The 15,623-nt window shown below is 33.1% G+C and overlaps 1 protein-coding gene across 3 annotated transcripts in view; it reads left to right on the top strand.

Annotated features, from left to right (window-relative positions):
- The window catches only part of LOC123013313 (MAGUK p55 subfamily member 2), a 35,081-nt gene extending 31,361 nt beyond the window's left edge, over window positions 1-3,720 (top strand). For all 3 annotated transcript variants that reach the window (XM_044411759.1, XM_044411760.1, XM_044411761.1), the window contains 7 exons: window positions 879-1,196; window positions 1,251-1,511; window positions 1,570-2,038; window positions 2,091-2,260; window positions 2,315-2,488; window positions 2,592-2,666; window positions 2,756-3,720. In XM_044411759.1, coding sequence (XP_044267694.1) covers window positions 879-1,196; window positions 1,251-1,511; window positions 1,570-2,038; window positions 2,091-2,260; window positions 2,315-2,488; window positions 2,592-2,666; window positions 2,756-2,932 — 1,644 coding nt within the window. In that variant the 3' untranslated portion in view covers window positions 2,933-3,720. The remainder of the gene's footprint in view (window positions 1-878; window positions 1,197-1,250; window positions 1,512-1,569; window positions 2,039-2,090; window positions 2,261-2,314; window positions 2,489-2,591; window positions 2,667-2,755) is intronic.
- Window positions 3,721-15,623: the final 11,903 nt, after the last annotated feature.

Raw genomic sequence — 15,623 nt, 5'->3', positions numbered from 1 at the left:
ATTTTACTTATGTTGTTTTGTTTACATAGATAGGGAGCATTTACCTTACCCAAGGTATAGAAAAATAATAATTTCAGTGTGACAAAAAAATTGGACTTTTTAATTATTTATGCCTTGACAGGTTAAATTAATTATATTCATTTCAGAATTTTTGTAAAATATTTATAAGGTATGCAAAAATAGTGTTAATAATTGAAATTATATTTCTATACTCGTATTATAAAACCTTTTCCAAACATTCGGTTAATTTTAGTTGTGAGATACTTAGCTAGAAAAGTAAAAAAGAAATAGTTATAAACAAATTTAAAACGATTATTCTTTTGCGCTCAGTACAGTAAACATTACATTTATAAGGATTGTACATAATTTATCAAACACAGGTAAAATGATAAAAAAACGCGACATTTATTATCTTCTATGATATATACTTTTCATTTTTATAGTCTGCGCCACAAATTTAAAATTTTGTATATATTTCTCTCTATCTAGAACGTTCCAGTTTTCGTAAAAAGCCCTTATCCATATACCTACTTAAAAATGTAATATTTACTTTAATCATACATAGATAACAAAAATCCAGAAAGGTGTAAAACGGACGATAGCAGTCTCAGTTAAAATAGATATCTGTTTGTTATAGATTTGTTAGAAATGATTATTTAGTGGCACCTTCCCGTTATATTCCGCAAACAAAGAAACGGTCCTTAACACCTGACTTCCTCTTTTATCGTATCTTTTTACCTGCTTCGAGGTAAAAGTCGAAAAGGTTACGTAAATCTACAGGTTGTTGGTAAAGCCAGGTAGAAAACGATTACGTACGTTACACACTCCGCCTTAATGAAATTCGTCAGGACCGTACTAATACTTTTTCTCCCTTTCAGGTGCAAGACAAATTAGAAGATCTTCCAGTGCTTCCGAAAGCAGCTACGAAGGAAGCCCAAGAATTGGTAAAGGATTTGTCCCTACGTTGTAGCAATTCAAAAAATAAGGAAGCCAAAGAACTGTTTGAGTTACTATCGACACCTCATTTTAAATCCCTAATTGACTGTCACGACCAAGTCGCGCGGATCAGCGAAAATCCTCCAAAGCCCGTGAAGACTGACATTTCGAAATTATTCCCAGCATTAAACGGGATGACGGGAGAGGCGATAAGAATGGTGGGTGTCCGCAAAAAGGACGGCGAGCCTTTGGGTTTGACAGTAAGTTAAAACAAAACTGTGTTTTTTATTAGGTTTTAATCGTTCTCTCTTTAGGTACAGGTGGATGACAACGAAAATTTGGTAATAGCAAGGATATTGGAAGGTGGGATGATTGAAAAACAGGGCCTACTTCATGTTGGTGACGTGATTTTAGAAGTCAATGGAACACCGGTAAAGAGCGCTGAAGACCTACAAATTGAAGTGGCAAAGTCGAAGGATTCAGTGACCCTCAAAGTTGGTCAACCGCAAGAAATGCAAACTCACGCTTCACTCGTTATGAACGGAACAAGCAACGGAGTCGCAAAAAAACTTACAGTATGTTTATTTTTTTATCAACGCTTAATTTTTTTCTAACATAACTATTTTTTTACAGTGTTACATGAGAGCTCTTTTTGAATACATCCCAGAAGAGGACAGTCTTCTTCCTTGCAAAGAAATAGGTCTGCCATTCGACCGGGGTGACATTCTCCAAATTGTGGATCAAAGTGATCCTAATTGGTGGCAAGCAAAGAAGGTGGAAGGAGATGGCAGAACTGGTTTAATTCCATCTTTGGAACTGGAGGAAAGGAGAAAAGCATTTGTAGCACCAGAAGCTGATTTTGTACATAAAATAAGTATATGTGGTGCTAGGATTTCAAAGAAAAAGAAGAAAATAATTTATCAGTCCAAAAGCAATTGTGATTTTGATAAGGCTGAACTTTTGTTGTATGAGGAAGTTACAAGAATGCCTCCATTTAAACGAAAAACTCTAGTTTTGATCGGAACACAAGGAGTTGGAAGAAGAACATTGAAAAATCGTTTGATTAATAGTGATCCTGATAAATTTGGAGGAGTTGTACCGTGTATGATTCTTTTCAACAAAACCAAATACAAATTAGTCATTTGTTCTTTTAGATACAACCAGACCACAACGAGTTTTAGAGGAAAATGGACAAAGCTATTGGTTTACTGATCGTGAGAGTATGGAGGAGGATATAAAACATTCAAAATTTTTGGAGTATGGTGAATATAATGGCCACCTGTACGGAACACATCTCGATTCTATTAGAGACGTAATTAAGCAGGTTTGTAGGTTAAAAAATGTAAAGATAGAAAAATTTTGATCCCTTCAATTGTAGGGAAAAATGTGTGTGTTAGATTGTAGTCCCATCGCATTGAAAATTCTACACAACAGCTCAGAGTTTCTACCTTATGTAATATTTATAGCAGCTCCAGGAATGGAACAACTTAAAATTTTATATGACGTGGGGAGGAGTAGCTCTAATTTACGATACTCGAGCCGAAATCTAACAGTGAGTACAAAAATTTGCATAGATGTTGCATGAATATGATTTGTTAAAAAATTGCCAGTTTTGTGAGAATGTGTCATTATGTAGCTTTTTTTTTGCATGATAGTTTGATCGACAGAGCTCGATACGCTACAGCTCCAGGAGAGCAAGGACACTAGAGTCGTTAGCCTCTCTGTATGAGGTGAGTATTATACGATGCAATGTGATTTTACATATTTGTTCACGCAAATGAAATACTATTTATGAATTACTATTATTTTGGTATTGTAGGAGGAAGATCTGAAACGAACACTTGAGGACAGCGCTAGCATGCAACGAACCTACGATAAATATATTGATCAGGTTATCGTCAACAATGATTTTGATACAACTTTCCGACAAATTGTGGAGGCCTTGGATACTTTAACCACTGAACATCAATGGGTCCCAGTTAATTGGATTTATTGATATTCTACTGCCATATATTATAAGGAATCTTTCTTTAATTCTAAGATTTTATAAAATATCTTTACGAAATGTTTTTATTTGAATTGGAAAAAGAATCTCAGTATTAATTAGATATTATATAGTAATATATAGAAATGCTCGCTGATTGTTTTACAAGATTTATGTTTGTTTTACTGGTGCGGTAGGTACTACAAAAAAAACTGGAATTTAAATAGATATATGATCTTTTAAAATATAAAAGTATTGTTAGCTTTCAACTTCCTTTGCTTATTTGTACACTAGCCTGAAATTAATTTTATATTACATTTATAAAATACATCACAAGTAGAATTAGTTAAATATGACACATTAGTAGTGATATGTAGCTATTCCGGAGAGATTTTTACACAAAAGAAGGTACAAAGTYMKGCAACATCGAATAACTTTTCACAGTTTAGTCAGTAAGTAAGCCTTAAATGCCTAAYTATTATTAAGTGTATATATTTGAACTGAGCAAAAGATATGAGTCACCCGTACTATGAAGTAGATTGCAGAACGAGTTCAAATTTATTTGATTAACTCTTCTGCAATTAGATAGATTATTAGAATTAGATTGTTATTATAGGTGCTTTATATTGTATCATTTTAACCGTCCAAGTGTTCAGGGAAATGTGTTTTGATGAGATTATTTACCTATATTCAATGATCTTTTGCAATTATATACATTTCTTTATACATACTTACATCATACTTAGGTATAGTTTTAATGTTTAAAATATTGTTTTCAAATATAATTTTTATTTAGTTGTGACAATTTTTAATTTGTAGTTTATTCGGTTGCGCAAATAAAAATAGCTCTTTAAATATTTTGTTTCATTATTCAAGGAAAATACATATTTATAACTTATAAAATAAATAATTTGGGAGATAAAGATTTCCCGCTTAAAAATATTTTTATATTAGAGAAATTTAACACAGTACTCACATGTTGCTAGTTTTAGTTCAAGTTTATAAGTTTGGTGCGTAAGATTATATTTCGAAGATTTTTTTAGTACCAAAAATTTAAATTTCGGGCGTTAAAATTTATTTCCACAAAAATCAATAGGCGCCAGTGGCGCCACCCACATGTATGCACACGTGCGTTTTGACTGCGTATCGTTGGTTTGTGATGAAAATAGAATTGTTGGTAATATGCTAAATATTCATTCTATTTACATCGTTTTTGCTTTTCATTGTATTTATTTTGAAATATGACGAGAAATTACTTACGGTAATTCATTTTAGTGTTGCGATTATTAGACTTCCATGTCTCAAAGCATAACCTCACTTTCACTACGTGTTTTGTTACTATAATAACTAGTCTGTTTTTTTTAATGGAAATTAGCAAGTCAAAATTTTGGTGAAAAAATTGGTAGCAGCTTGACTCCATAGCCACAAATTTTGTTTGCTCTTTGTTTTTGTCCCTAGAAATTACCTAAGGTCTAAAGACAGAATTCAGTGCTAATAATTTTGACAGAAACACATCGCAAGTAAGTACAATGTTGTGGACAAAAATGAGATTCTTGTACAAAAACTTTGAAGAAAAAGGATGTATATACAGAGAAAAAGCTATTTAGCAAAAGATACAAGTAGGTATTATGATGATTGGCAATAAATTTTGTGTAATTTATTGAAATGAGCTCAAAGTTGAGGCATTTTATAAATTCTTCTTCAGCTTTAGTTTCAAAATTGTTACTTTTTCAACTCGTTCCTCAAAAACGATGCACAAGACACTAATTTAATTGCGTTCTTTCCGAGGTTCTTTCTCATTCATGTTTACTTTGTACTCTTCTCAATTTTTTTGCTAAAAATTAAGAATGCAAAACAGACTTTGTAACGTTTAAATAAAATAGAAGGGGGTAACTAAGAATCATGCGCGAAGACCGTACAAAATTCGGGTACGGGACGAGTCAGTGTCGAGAGGTCAAACGAAGAGCCAGCAACAAAATCAAATAATCCAGTAAAATTATATCAAATGGCGTCAGAATAATTAATGAAGTAATGACACTACCGCAACAATCGAACCACTATTGAGGACGCTCACCACCTAAGTAGGTTAAGTTTCAATTTTTTTTTCAAGGTTTTAATACCCCATTTTAGGCCCTCTTTAACTTTTTGACTCTTTAACTCGTTGTTTCGGAAAATCGGAAACCACCGTCTCTTCCTCAGTTGTCGGAGGAAACCCTGGTCCCCAAATTTTGGATGATTGAGTACGCGTAGGCCCCCAATTTATTTTCGTGTTGCGGAGGAGCTTACGTTTGATGGTGCGACCTTGAGTGACCTCGCCATTCTCTTCGGAGAGACAGATAAGTCAAGACTTCGATTTTTTTTAGTGCATTTTCTGAATTTATTCTATTAATCAATTTATTTATTAATTTCGTTACTGTCAAATTTTACTTTTTTTGTTATAATTATTCTATCCCTTGTCAACATGTAAATTTTTAATCATCAAGTTTCAACGTTAATTTAAATTAAGACATTTTGTGAGCGAGCGAACGGAAGAAAATTCGTGTTTTCCATATCACTGCCTTTCGTCTTTTTTATATACAATATACGGAATTTTAATCAACCTTGTAAATTTCTTTAAATACCTCCTTCTCATTTAGGAGTTTTACCAATATTAAACTGAGTGGCGCCCTTATAATTTTCGTGAACTTAAGCCAAAACACCAGAGATTTTACCTACGACTCGCCCCGACAAAAGAGCTGCCGCCTTGCTGGTACTCCTATTACGAGCATATAAAAAAAACGCAAGTAATAGGAGAATACTATACCAGGTGAATAAAAAGTATGGAACCAAGGGTTTTTTTTCGTAAACTAAGCACTTTACGAAAAAAATAATTAGTGTATCGTAACGTACAATTAAAATGTGACCATTTATCAAGAATAACATTTTTCAAAATTTCTTTTAGTTTTCGAGTTCTGGAAAAATTTTTTTTTTAATGGCAACCCACCACGGTAATTTTTTTAATTAAAGATTATTATCTAAAAATGACCTCTAATTAAATAAAATTGTTTTTTAGTCAGTACTTTTTTTTAATTAATTGTTAAAGTTGCGTTCCGAGCTCATCACGAAGATTTTCTGAACTTAACCGAAGTGGTCATGGGAGAGCTCTGAGTTCTATGCAGATACTTTGGGGTGGTTTCGAATGGACTAAAAATAAAAGAAAATGATTTGTTCTAGGATTTTTTGATATCCGAAACCACTCCACAGCACCTGCACAAAAAAACGGGTTCTCCAACGAACAAATGCATGAAACGACCCCTTCGGTTACGTTCGGAAAATCTTCGTGATGAGCTCGGAACGCAACTTTAACAAGTTATTTAAAAAAAGTACAGACTAAAAAACTATTTTATTTAATTAGAGGTCATTTTTAGTTCATAATCTTTATTAAAAAAATTATCAAGGTGGGTTGCCATTTAAAAAATTTTTTTTTTCCAAAACTCGAAAACTAAAAAAAAATTCGAAAAATGTTATTCTTGATAATTAGTTACATTTTAATTGTACTTTACGATACACTAATTATTTTTTTCGTAAAGTGCTTAGTTAACGAAAAAACGCTTGGTTCCATACTTTTTATTCACCTGGTATTTATACAGGGTATCACAATAACTTCTAATTCTTGTGTAATTTTACTTATTTTAAGAGCTAAATAATAGCTATTTACACTACAGCTGATTATACACATTTTTTATTTACTTGTATACAAGGTGTCCCACGAGTAATAATGAACCTGAAAATTTTTTGAAGCAACCAACATTACATTTCATAGATAACGTGGATATTAAAATACAGAGTGTTTCACGTAATTCTACGAGGCCTGCGCCTGTAAGATGCAATCAATAATACATATTCCGATACTAACTCGATTACAAATTTTGAAAAATTGGATAATCTTCTCTAGTTTGTTCACCCTTTCAAAAATTACAACGTTTTTAGTTAGTTAGTGATTAAGATAGATAAACTACAATCATATTCATGCCGTCTCTTGATAGAACAAATGATAATTGTTTCTGAAAAACTGCAGTTTATGACTATTAATGAAACAGTGATTAGTTTGACAACTACTGTTATGGGTTTCCAAAAATTAAATAATTAAATGTGTATTTTTTGTATCCAGTGTTCTGTGGGTTTGTATACAGTATGTTATTGAAATGCGTTAAGAACCTTTAAACGGTGATAGAACTCATCAAAACAAATTACTTCTATATTTACCATTTTTTCGAAAACTCAAATTTATACTTCTTACATTTATTTTCACCGTATTCCGTGTCATCGAGTCGTTTATGGATGGCACGATACGAAAAAGGTTAACGCAAAAAAAGTAAATACGGCAAAAACCCATGCAGATAGGTCTTGCAAAAACTTACTGACACAATTTAGTCACGTCCTTCACCTGCATGCGGCCGTGTTTACAATTTATTGGCAAGTGAATTTCCCGTAATTATCGTCAAAAATGGTGCAGTACACTAATCCGGAGTTATCAGACATGGTCTTGATCTACGGGGAAGCTTTATCGAATGTTGCTGGAGAGATTTCGCGGTCGCCAAGTTCAACTTTAGAAAATCGGTGGATAGGTCGTAATGGACCAGTTTTATGGCCAGCTCGTTCACCGGACTTAAATCCTTTTGACTTTTTTCTATGGGACCATTTAAAACAGATTGTTGGTGAGAACTAAAGCTTCTATGGCTCGAAGGGCACAAGCATACATCGATAACGGAGGGCGTCATTTCGAACATTTAATTTGAAGGTTAGTGCCCTTGATCAAGTGTCGTGCGTAACTTGGAATGTCACTCTCACTTACTACGAATAAAAAATTGGTTTTTGCTTGACTATCTAAGTTTTTATCTTCTTTCGCTTTTAATGTACTCAGGGAGACATTGGCGGGTACTAGAATTACGTTCAAACTAATTAAGATTTTATCTGGGTTTAGAAAGATTTTTCGAAAAAATGGTAAATAGCAAAGTAATTTGTTTTGATCAGTTCTATCACCGTTTAAATTTTCTTAACGCATTTCAATAACATACTGTATTTGGGTGCGTACATTAGGCGCAAGCCTCGTAAAGTTATGTGAAACATCCTGTATGTATGTACAAATAACTATTAATGATTTACTGTAAATAGAATTACTTTACGTTAATATTGTAGTTGTTACCAGATTTTATTTTTTTCCAGATTAAATTTTTCAACCGGAAGGAAAAGTGCACACGGTGTTTTCAAAAATACTTTTTTGGGCCTCGAGTATTATTCACAGGTGTCCAAGCGGCAAAATTGTTTACAGTTTAGTGGTTAAAAGTGAACGATTTTGTAGTAACCGTATAGTGGTGTGTTTAGTGTTAAAAGTTGCAGATATACTTTCGGAATTATGAATCAAATTACGGGAAGTGCGGATTCTACATTTGGTAAACAATCGGCATCTGTCTACACACAGTGCGGTGATGCGTTGACGGTTGACGAAGAAAACATTGTTGTAACGGTTAAAAGTTACTCTCCTGTGAGGGACCTTCTCACCTGCGAAGACGATGCTAATGAGATGAAGGTAAGCGATTTTTATAAATAAAAATCTTGGGCGCAATAAAGTGGGGTGACTTTTTTGCATTTTAAAGTCTGCTTTTCTGAATTCGTCTGTAAAGTTTACGAAGTAGTCTGGAAGGTAACCCAAAATAGTCCGTAAGGAAATACAGGGCGAATCATTTATAATAAAGACCCTAAACGATTACTGATTACAGATAACTTGACATTAGTTGTATAAGAAAAATTTAGTTTAATAAATTTGAATCAAAGTAGTTGTTGATATGTCACTCATTAAATTTGACAGTGTCATCAATTCCATTTTTTTCCTTTGAATTCAAAATATACTCGTTTTCATATTAATGTGCATCGAAGTAGTCGTTGAAAGGGAAAGGGTGGCTACCATGTGAAAATTCAAACAATCCTAAACTCAATCTTCCCTAAAAATTATTTTTCAAATAAATGTGTACCTTATGTAGCAAAAAATAAATAAAGATTTTTGTCATTATTGATGTGATTAAATTTGTTTTGAATGACATTAATGATACTTTTTGTGTAATGTAAATTAATAAATTAAAGATTCATTTAGACTTCTACAACCTATTGACTTAGCTTGTACTTTGTGGAAATCATATGCATAGGTCATAATTGTCATTATTCAAAATTGACTGTAAAATAAACGAAATTAATAGTTCGTAAAATGTGCACGTTTGTAAGGTCGGTTACATAACATTTTTTTAAATTTAATTTAAAGAATTTCGGCCTATCAAAATAATAAAAAAACGCTACCAATTGAAACCGGGTTACCATTGACCCGGTGTTTTTGTTTAAAAACGGACTTTATGTGCTAATTGATGTTTTGTTCGAAAATTTTCAAAGATACATATAAACATAGATACCTGTGATAGCTTTGGCAATTTTTATAAATTGGGGTTTACCTATTCAGCCACAGTATTTTGTGGCATTCTCCATTTGTCAAGATCATGGCAGTTTTTTCGTCGTTTGAGTACATTTTGAATTCAAGAGAAAAAAAGGTCGAGTTGATGACACTGTCAAATTTAACTAATGACATATCAACAATTACTTTGATCTGATTTTTCACACGTACAAAAAGAAAAGTTGACTGTGATAATGTATTTTGGGTTGCATTTAATAATCGGTCAAGGTCAAGTGACTCAGCCTGTATACAAAGTGATTATTAATTCTTACGACAAACTCGTAACTCGTAACTTGGAGTGAGAGACACTAAAGAGTGAGTAAGATAGCTATACGGTGACGTCAGTGGAGTGAGCTCGATTAGGCAGAAAATACACAGAGATACTTCATGAAGCATGCTTCATGAAGCAACATTTAGAACGCATGTATAGTCGTCACCAGGAATATTTGGGATTGACGTATGCAAAGCTTTATTGAGGGTTAAGCAGCTTTGTGGTCGACCGTAATAATTTTTCACTGCGTGTGGTACTACCCAGAAGATGTAGAAAAGAGCCGTATTCAGGTGTTTTTGTGGTGGGCTTTTAATTTATTACAGGCAAACATTTGGGAATTAATATATTAATTTAATATTAAAGTGATAATGCAGATTTGTAAAGAAACAATCTCAAAATATAACTGAATATTAAAATTAATTTATTTTTTTTTTGATGAAACCCCAAAAACAAATTTCTGTTACGGACCATCTCTTCCTACAAACCTTTGAAGCCTGTCCTAAGAAATGCAAATTTGTTTATGGCATCTCTACCGCAAGCCCCATGAACCACCGTGGGGAGTAAGCGGCTTATTCTATCATGAGTCTCAAATATTGTTGGTGACGACTATAATCAAATGTGGCGCTTTACACAGGAGCAAGTACCATCGCGTAAGGTAGAGTACCAACTCGATGAGTGTTTGAAATTTGGAATTTCACTGGACGATTCATGAAGTCGGTCAAAATATGTAGGGGAGGCCGGGGCTAGTTGGCCCATATTTCAATTTTTTGTTTTTGGCACCGCGTCATTAATTTATTTTAAAGCATTGTTCAGTGTAATCAATTTGCCGATGTCTAAGTTGTAATTAAAAATAGATATTTTGGTTTTTATCGTTTTTATTTTTTTCTTATGTTGATTGTTTTGGAGACATGCAAGATGCGTCAACGTACCCCGACTCAGGGGTCAGTTGACGCACACCTGGGGTAAATTGACGCAGTAAGGAAAAGTGATTTAAAATGGTTTTAAATGAGTATAGTTTTATTGAAAATAGACTTAAAACCTGGTTTTTAAGGTAATTGTATTGACACTAATGCAAATTAGTAGTAAACATAGGTAAGTATAGGTAATAATACGCTAATAGGTCGTTATGCCTGTTTCGTCTATGTTGTAGATATCTGCAGGTCCAAATTTTAATCTGTTCAAAACGATTTGCAAATTTTCGAAGAATTTCGCAACATTATTTTTGTTAAAAGCAGTAGCCCGAGCTAAACTGGTAGCTTCAGGAGTCCTTATTGACAACCTAGCATGTCGTTTCAAAAATGAGGTGAACCAGTCTTCACCTGCCATCTTATTTTCAGCCCAATTTTCTGGAAATTTAACTTTCAAGACAGTAGCATACTCAAAAGCAAACGCTCTGATCTCCCTAGGCGACAATCCGTAATAAATATCCGCTGCTTGCAAGATGTATTCCTCGAGAAGTTTTTTTTGTTCGTTTGTAAAAACCTAAAACAACAAAAACTTCTTTAAACATATCTATTGAAAACTGAAAAACACGTTTTTTTGCATATTTTATGAAGCACTTACTTGACGGACTCTTTTGTACCCAATTTCCGTTTTTGGGTTTTCTGCCTGTCCTTGTATCTCTTCATCGGTAACTTTCCTACAGAATCTTCTTAAAGAAGCCTCTGGAATATCAAAATCTTTGGCAGTTCCTCGAATAGATTTTTGGTTTAATTTAACCTCTCTAGCTGCCCTTAGCATTATGTGTGGCGGGGTGGCTGCTCTTTGCGAGGTTCTTTTGTAGTTCCTCATTGTGCTATAACTAAAAAATGTTTTAATTATTTACACAACAAAATTTAAAAATATTACATATAAGACTACATTCTACTCGGGGCAAGTTGACGCACACGTCAACTTGCCCCGGGTCGAATGCGTCAACTAGTCCCACGGGCGATTTTTGAACTGCGCCCATTTGTTGGGTTAGGTTTAATTTTTAATAATTATTTAATAATTGTGTCTTAAAACTGAATGTTTAGAGATTCAAATGTTATATTTAACAATAATGTCGCATTTTTACTTCAACGCATATAACAAATAAACCAGACTGATATAAATTACTTACCTGTATAAAAAATCATAACACTCGACGTAAAATAAACACGACAGCACTACAGCACTGATGCTTCACACAAACTAGAAGACCGTTTCGTAGGTCCTTTCGGGTGGGGAGCGGACGTTGCCAGATTTGTATCTTTAGGAAAAAATCAAGTGCGTCAACTAACCCATGCGCCAACTAGCCCCGGCCTCCCCTACAGTTTCCAGAGTTTTCGTCTCCGCAATTGTCAAGTGTCGCGAATCTGTCATCATTTTTAGTGTCTTAGATACCGTCACGTAGCTCATTTGTAATTTCATTTTTAGTTAAACCGACACAGAACACACAAAAAAAAAACAGTAATTATTGGAAATACTTGTGTGACTGACTTGGAGCTGTCACTTTATTTTACTCGATGTCTATGTATCCGTATTGGCCGTATCATCAAGTGTAAAATCGAAGAGAAACGATCGATGTTACTTGATCGTCCACGATCGACGTTCTGTGTATCTCCTGCCTTAAGGTGACCAACCGTCCTGATTTAGCCAGGACATGTTTATTTTTGTATTGTCTCGTCCTGTTTTATATTTATGTCTTGATTTGTTTCGATTTAAGGACCAACACACCTATACATATACAGGGTGAATATAAAGTATGGAACCAAGCGGTTTTATTTTTAATCATTTGCCTCCAGAAAAAAATAATTAATATAAAGTAAAGTAATGTAAAAAATGTGATCGTATTTTTTGAACGAAATTTTGTTTTGTTTTTGAGTTATACGATTTTTTTTTATCAAAATTGCAATTTATGTAAAAAAAATTTTTTGGAAAAATTAAATATAAAGTAGCTAGTTGTAATCCTTTGAGTATAGCTTTTATGAGAAAAATCATTTTATAGTGGGTTGCCATATAAAAAAAATATTTTTTTTTTTGTAGAACTCAAAAACAAAAGGAAATTTCGAAAAATTTTATTCTTGTTAAATCATCACATTTTTATAGTACTTATTTACCACATCTTTCTTTATAGATCTTGTATGCTTCTAGCCTTATTCTTAATTTTACTACTCAATATCGCAAAAACTATGCATCGTAGAGTATTTCAACCTGTTGCATCGTGTTCAGCGGGTAATTTTACGTCTAAAAAAACATATTTCAACTGTTTTTAAGGTTAAAAAAATTCGTAAGTTTTTAAACTTGACCCAATAACGTTTTGTGCACTTTTTTGAGTTTTTAAGATCACTAGAAATGTAAAAAACATTATATGGATCAATTTTAAAGTTAAACATTTTTTGATTTATTTCGAGATTTTGCTCGATTTTTGAAAGAAAAAAATGAAAAGTGAGTAAAATCATAAATTTAAATATTGCAAACATTATTGGCTTAATTACTCGAGTATGGACAGATAAATCACGGTGCCTTCTCTTTGGACGCATAAGGTTCCACAACAGTTACAACAAAATTAAATAAGTCTTTGGACATTCGAAACAGCTTGATAAATTGTCTTTCTGACAATTCCCGCAAAGGATCTCCAGCAGCAGCTCGCCTCAATGGCACATCTACTTCTTCTTCCTCTTCCAAATCGTCAATTAAATTGAGCATCATTAAATCATCCATTTTGTGCACTACAAGCAGCGACGAGTTACTACAAGTTTGATTACAGAATTTAGTGCTCAAAAATTTGGTTTATAGAATAATTTTAATACCTTTGTAAGAAGAAAACTTTCAAGGAGGAGTCCCGAAAAGGACTAATTTTATGTTAAACGAAGGGAAACAAAACGTACGACGCAAAAATAGAAGAACGAAAGACACAGGCGAAAAACGATATAAAGAGTAAACTGTCAAAATTTAAATAACGTCTGCAAGAAATAATAGCTGTGAATAATAGTCTCATCAAGATCAAAAAAGAGAGCGTGTGGTGAGTTACCTACCTGCGTTTTTCTTCAAATTTTGTCTGAAATTTAATGATAATAAACCAAAAATATTAAATATTCAGTTTTTTTTAATTAAACAATTAATTCATATATTACTCATTTAAACCAATTCTTCATTTGAATTTAGATTACTACAAATGTCAAATCTCACTAGTTTTCTATGGATCTCACTTATAATAAAGCGCTCGAAAAATCTCACGCGTTTTCATTCGAGTTTTGTCACCGGTGAGAAAAGTCATCGCGTCAATAGAAGGGTTTTAGCACTTCTCATTAAAATGACGTCATTTTGGTGACTAAAGTCACCAGTGAGAAATCTCACACGAGTCGGTGGTAGGCACCCAGTTGTCCTCTAAGGTTCTATTTTGGGTCTTCTGCTGTTTAATGCCTTCATCAATGACATGACAGTTGATCTTAAGGCTAGTACATTATTACACGCAGACGATCTGAAAATCTTCCGTAAAATAACATCCTTAAATGACTGTCTAAGTTTGCAAGCAGATCTTCTTAAAATTGACAACTATGGCTTGCCGATTAATGTTAGTAAATGCTCAATTGTATCTTATTGTTTTAAATCTGAAATTTTTTTCCATGATTATGCTATTAACGAAGTTTCCATACAAGAGGTTAAAGATTTGGGTGTCGTATTCCCATATTCACTCTGTTACGTCTGCGTCATTAAAATCTTTGGGATTTATTATAAGAAACGGAAAAAAATTGGATACAAATATCTTAAAAACTTTATACTTTGCCTTTGTCCGTTCTAAATTAGAATTTGCCTGTGTTGTTTGGTCGCCTGGTTATGAAATTCACAAAATTGGACTTGATAAAATCCAGAGACGCTTCCTAAAATACTTGATATACAGAATTGATGGGATTTATTCAGCTAGAGGTATCTCTCACTGTGATCTACCAGAGAGATTTTCATTTGTCAGTTTAGATCGAAGCAGAAGTTGTCTCTCTGTACAAAATCGTAAATAGTAGTGTTGAAACTTTTGAAAGAAACTTTTTATAACTCGCACTCGTTTGGAGAAAGAAATATAACTTATGTACTGTTAACTCACTGTGAACATCAGAGAGCAATTCTGAATCGTTGTGAGTAGTATCTCAGCTAACGCCTCGTCTCCACAAACCGTGCTCGCACTTGCAAAATGACAGTTTCTGGCCTAGTAATACAAATAACTATTTATTGGTCAAAACCACTTTGTAATTTTTGCTATAAATATAGAAGATATGGTTGTCTAGTATCGAAAATAAAAGTCACTGTCAATTTTGTTTGATAAGATTCCATTAGCTTTTCATTTTACATCAATAATGGTCTAATAGAAAAATCGTACAGCTTCATAAAACCCGCTTCAGCAAAATATATCTCTGTTACTAGTGTATTTATGCATGTCGAGCAAAAATCAATCAGATGAAGGACTTTTTAGGATGTCATCTCTAACGTGCTGCGGCGATTTGAGCCCCGGACTTACGACGTTCTACGTCTGCTACTTAACAATAGCGGAGTGTGCATGGTGTTTGGTATGTTTGTACTTAAAATACTGCGCAAACACTCCGTCTAACAAGTAATAAAATAAAGAAATAAAAATAGTAAAATAATGTTAAATAGTAAAAATAATGCTCGGTTTTGTAAGTCATGAAGGACATATGTGCGTGGGGACGAGTCAGTGGCAGCGCCAGCATAATTTTTAGGTTGGGCGGTACTCGGCAAAAAAATTTTTAGGATGGGCGAGGTGAACATCCATAAAATCATATTAGTTAGTTTTCTGTTTCATTTTTCCAAAAACTCATTTTGTAAAATAGAGGATTTATTAATTGCTTTATTTATTTACTTATTGTTTACAAATAAATAACATTTTCAAAAATTAAGAAAAAATATTTATAGTATACAGTAAAAAAATAAGAAAAAAAGTAAAATAAACTAAAACACAAACTACACAAATTAACGAATTA

This window comes from Tribolium madens, unplaced genomic scaffold, assembly GCF_015345945.1.
Source record: "Tribolium madens isolate multiple individuals breed KSU strain unplaced genomic scaffold, Tmad_KSU_1.1 Scaffold_96;HRSCAF=242;Tcas5.2_LG5, whole genome shotgun sequence".
NCBI lineage: Eukaryota > Metazoa > Arthropoda > Insecta > Coleoptera > Tenebrionidae > Tribolium > Tribolium madens.
This window is presented reverse-complemented; position numbering and strand designations above follow the sequence as displayed.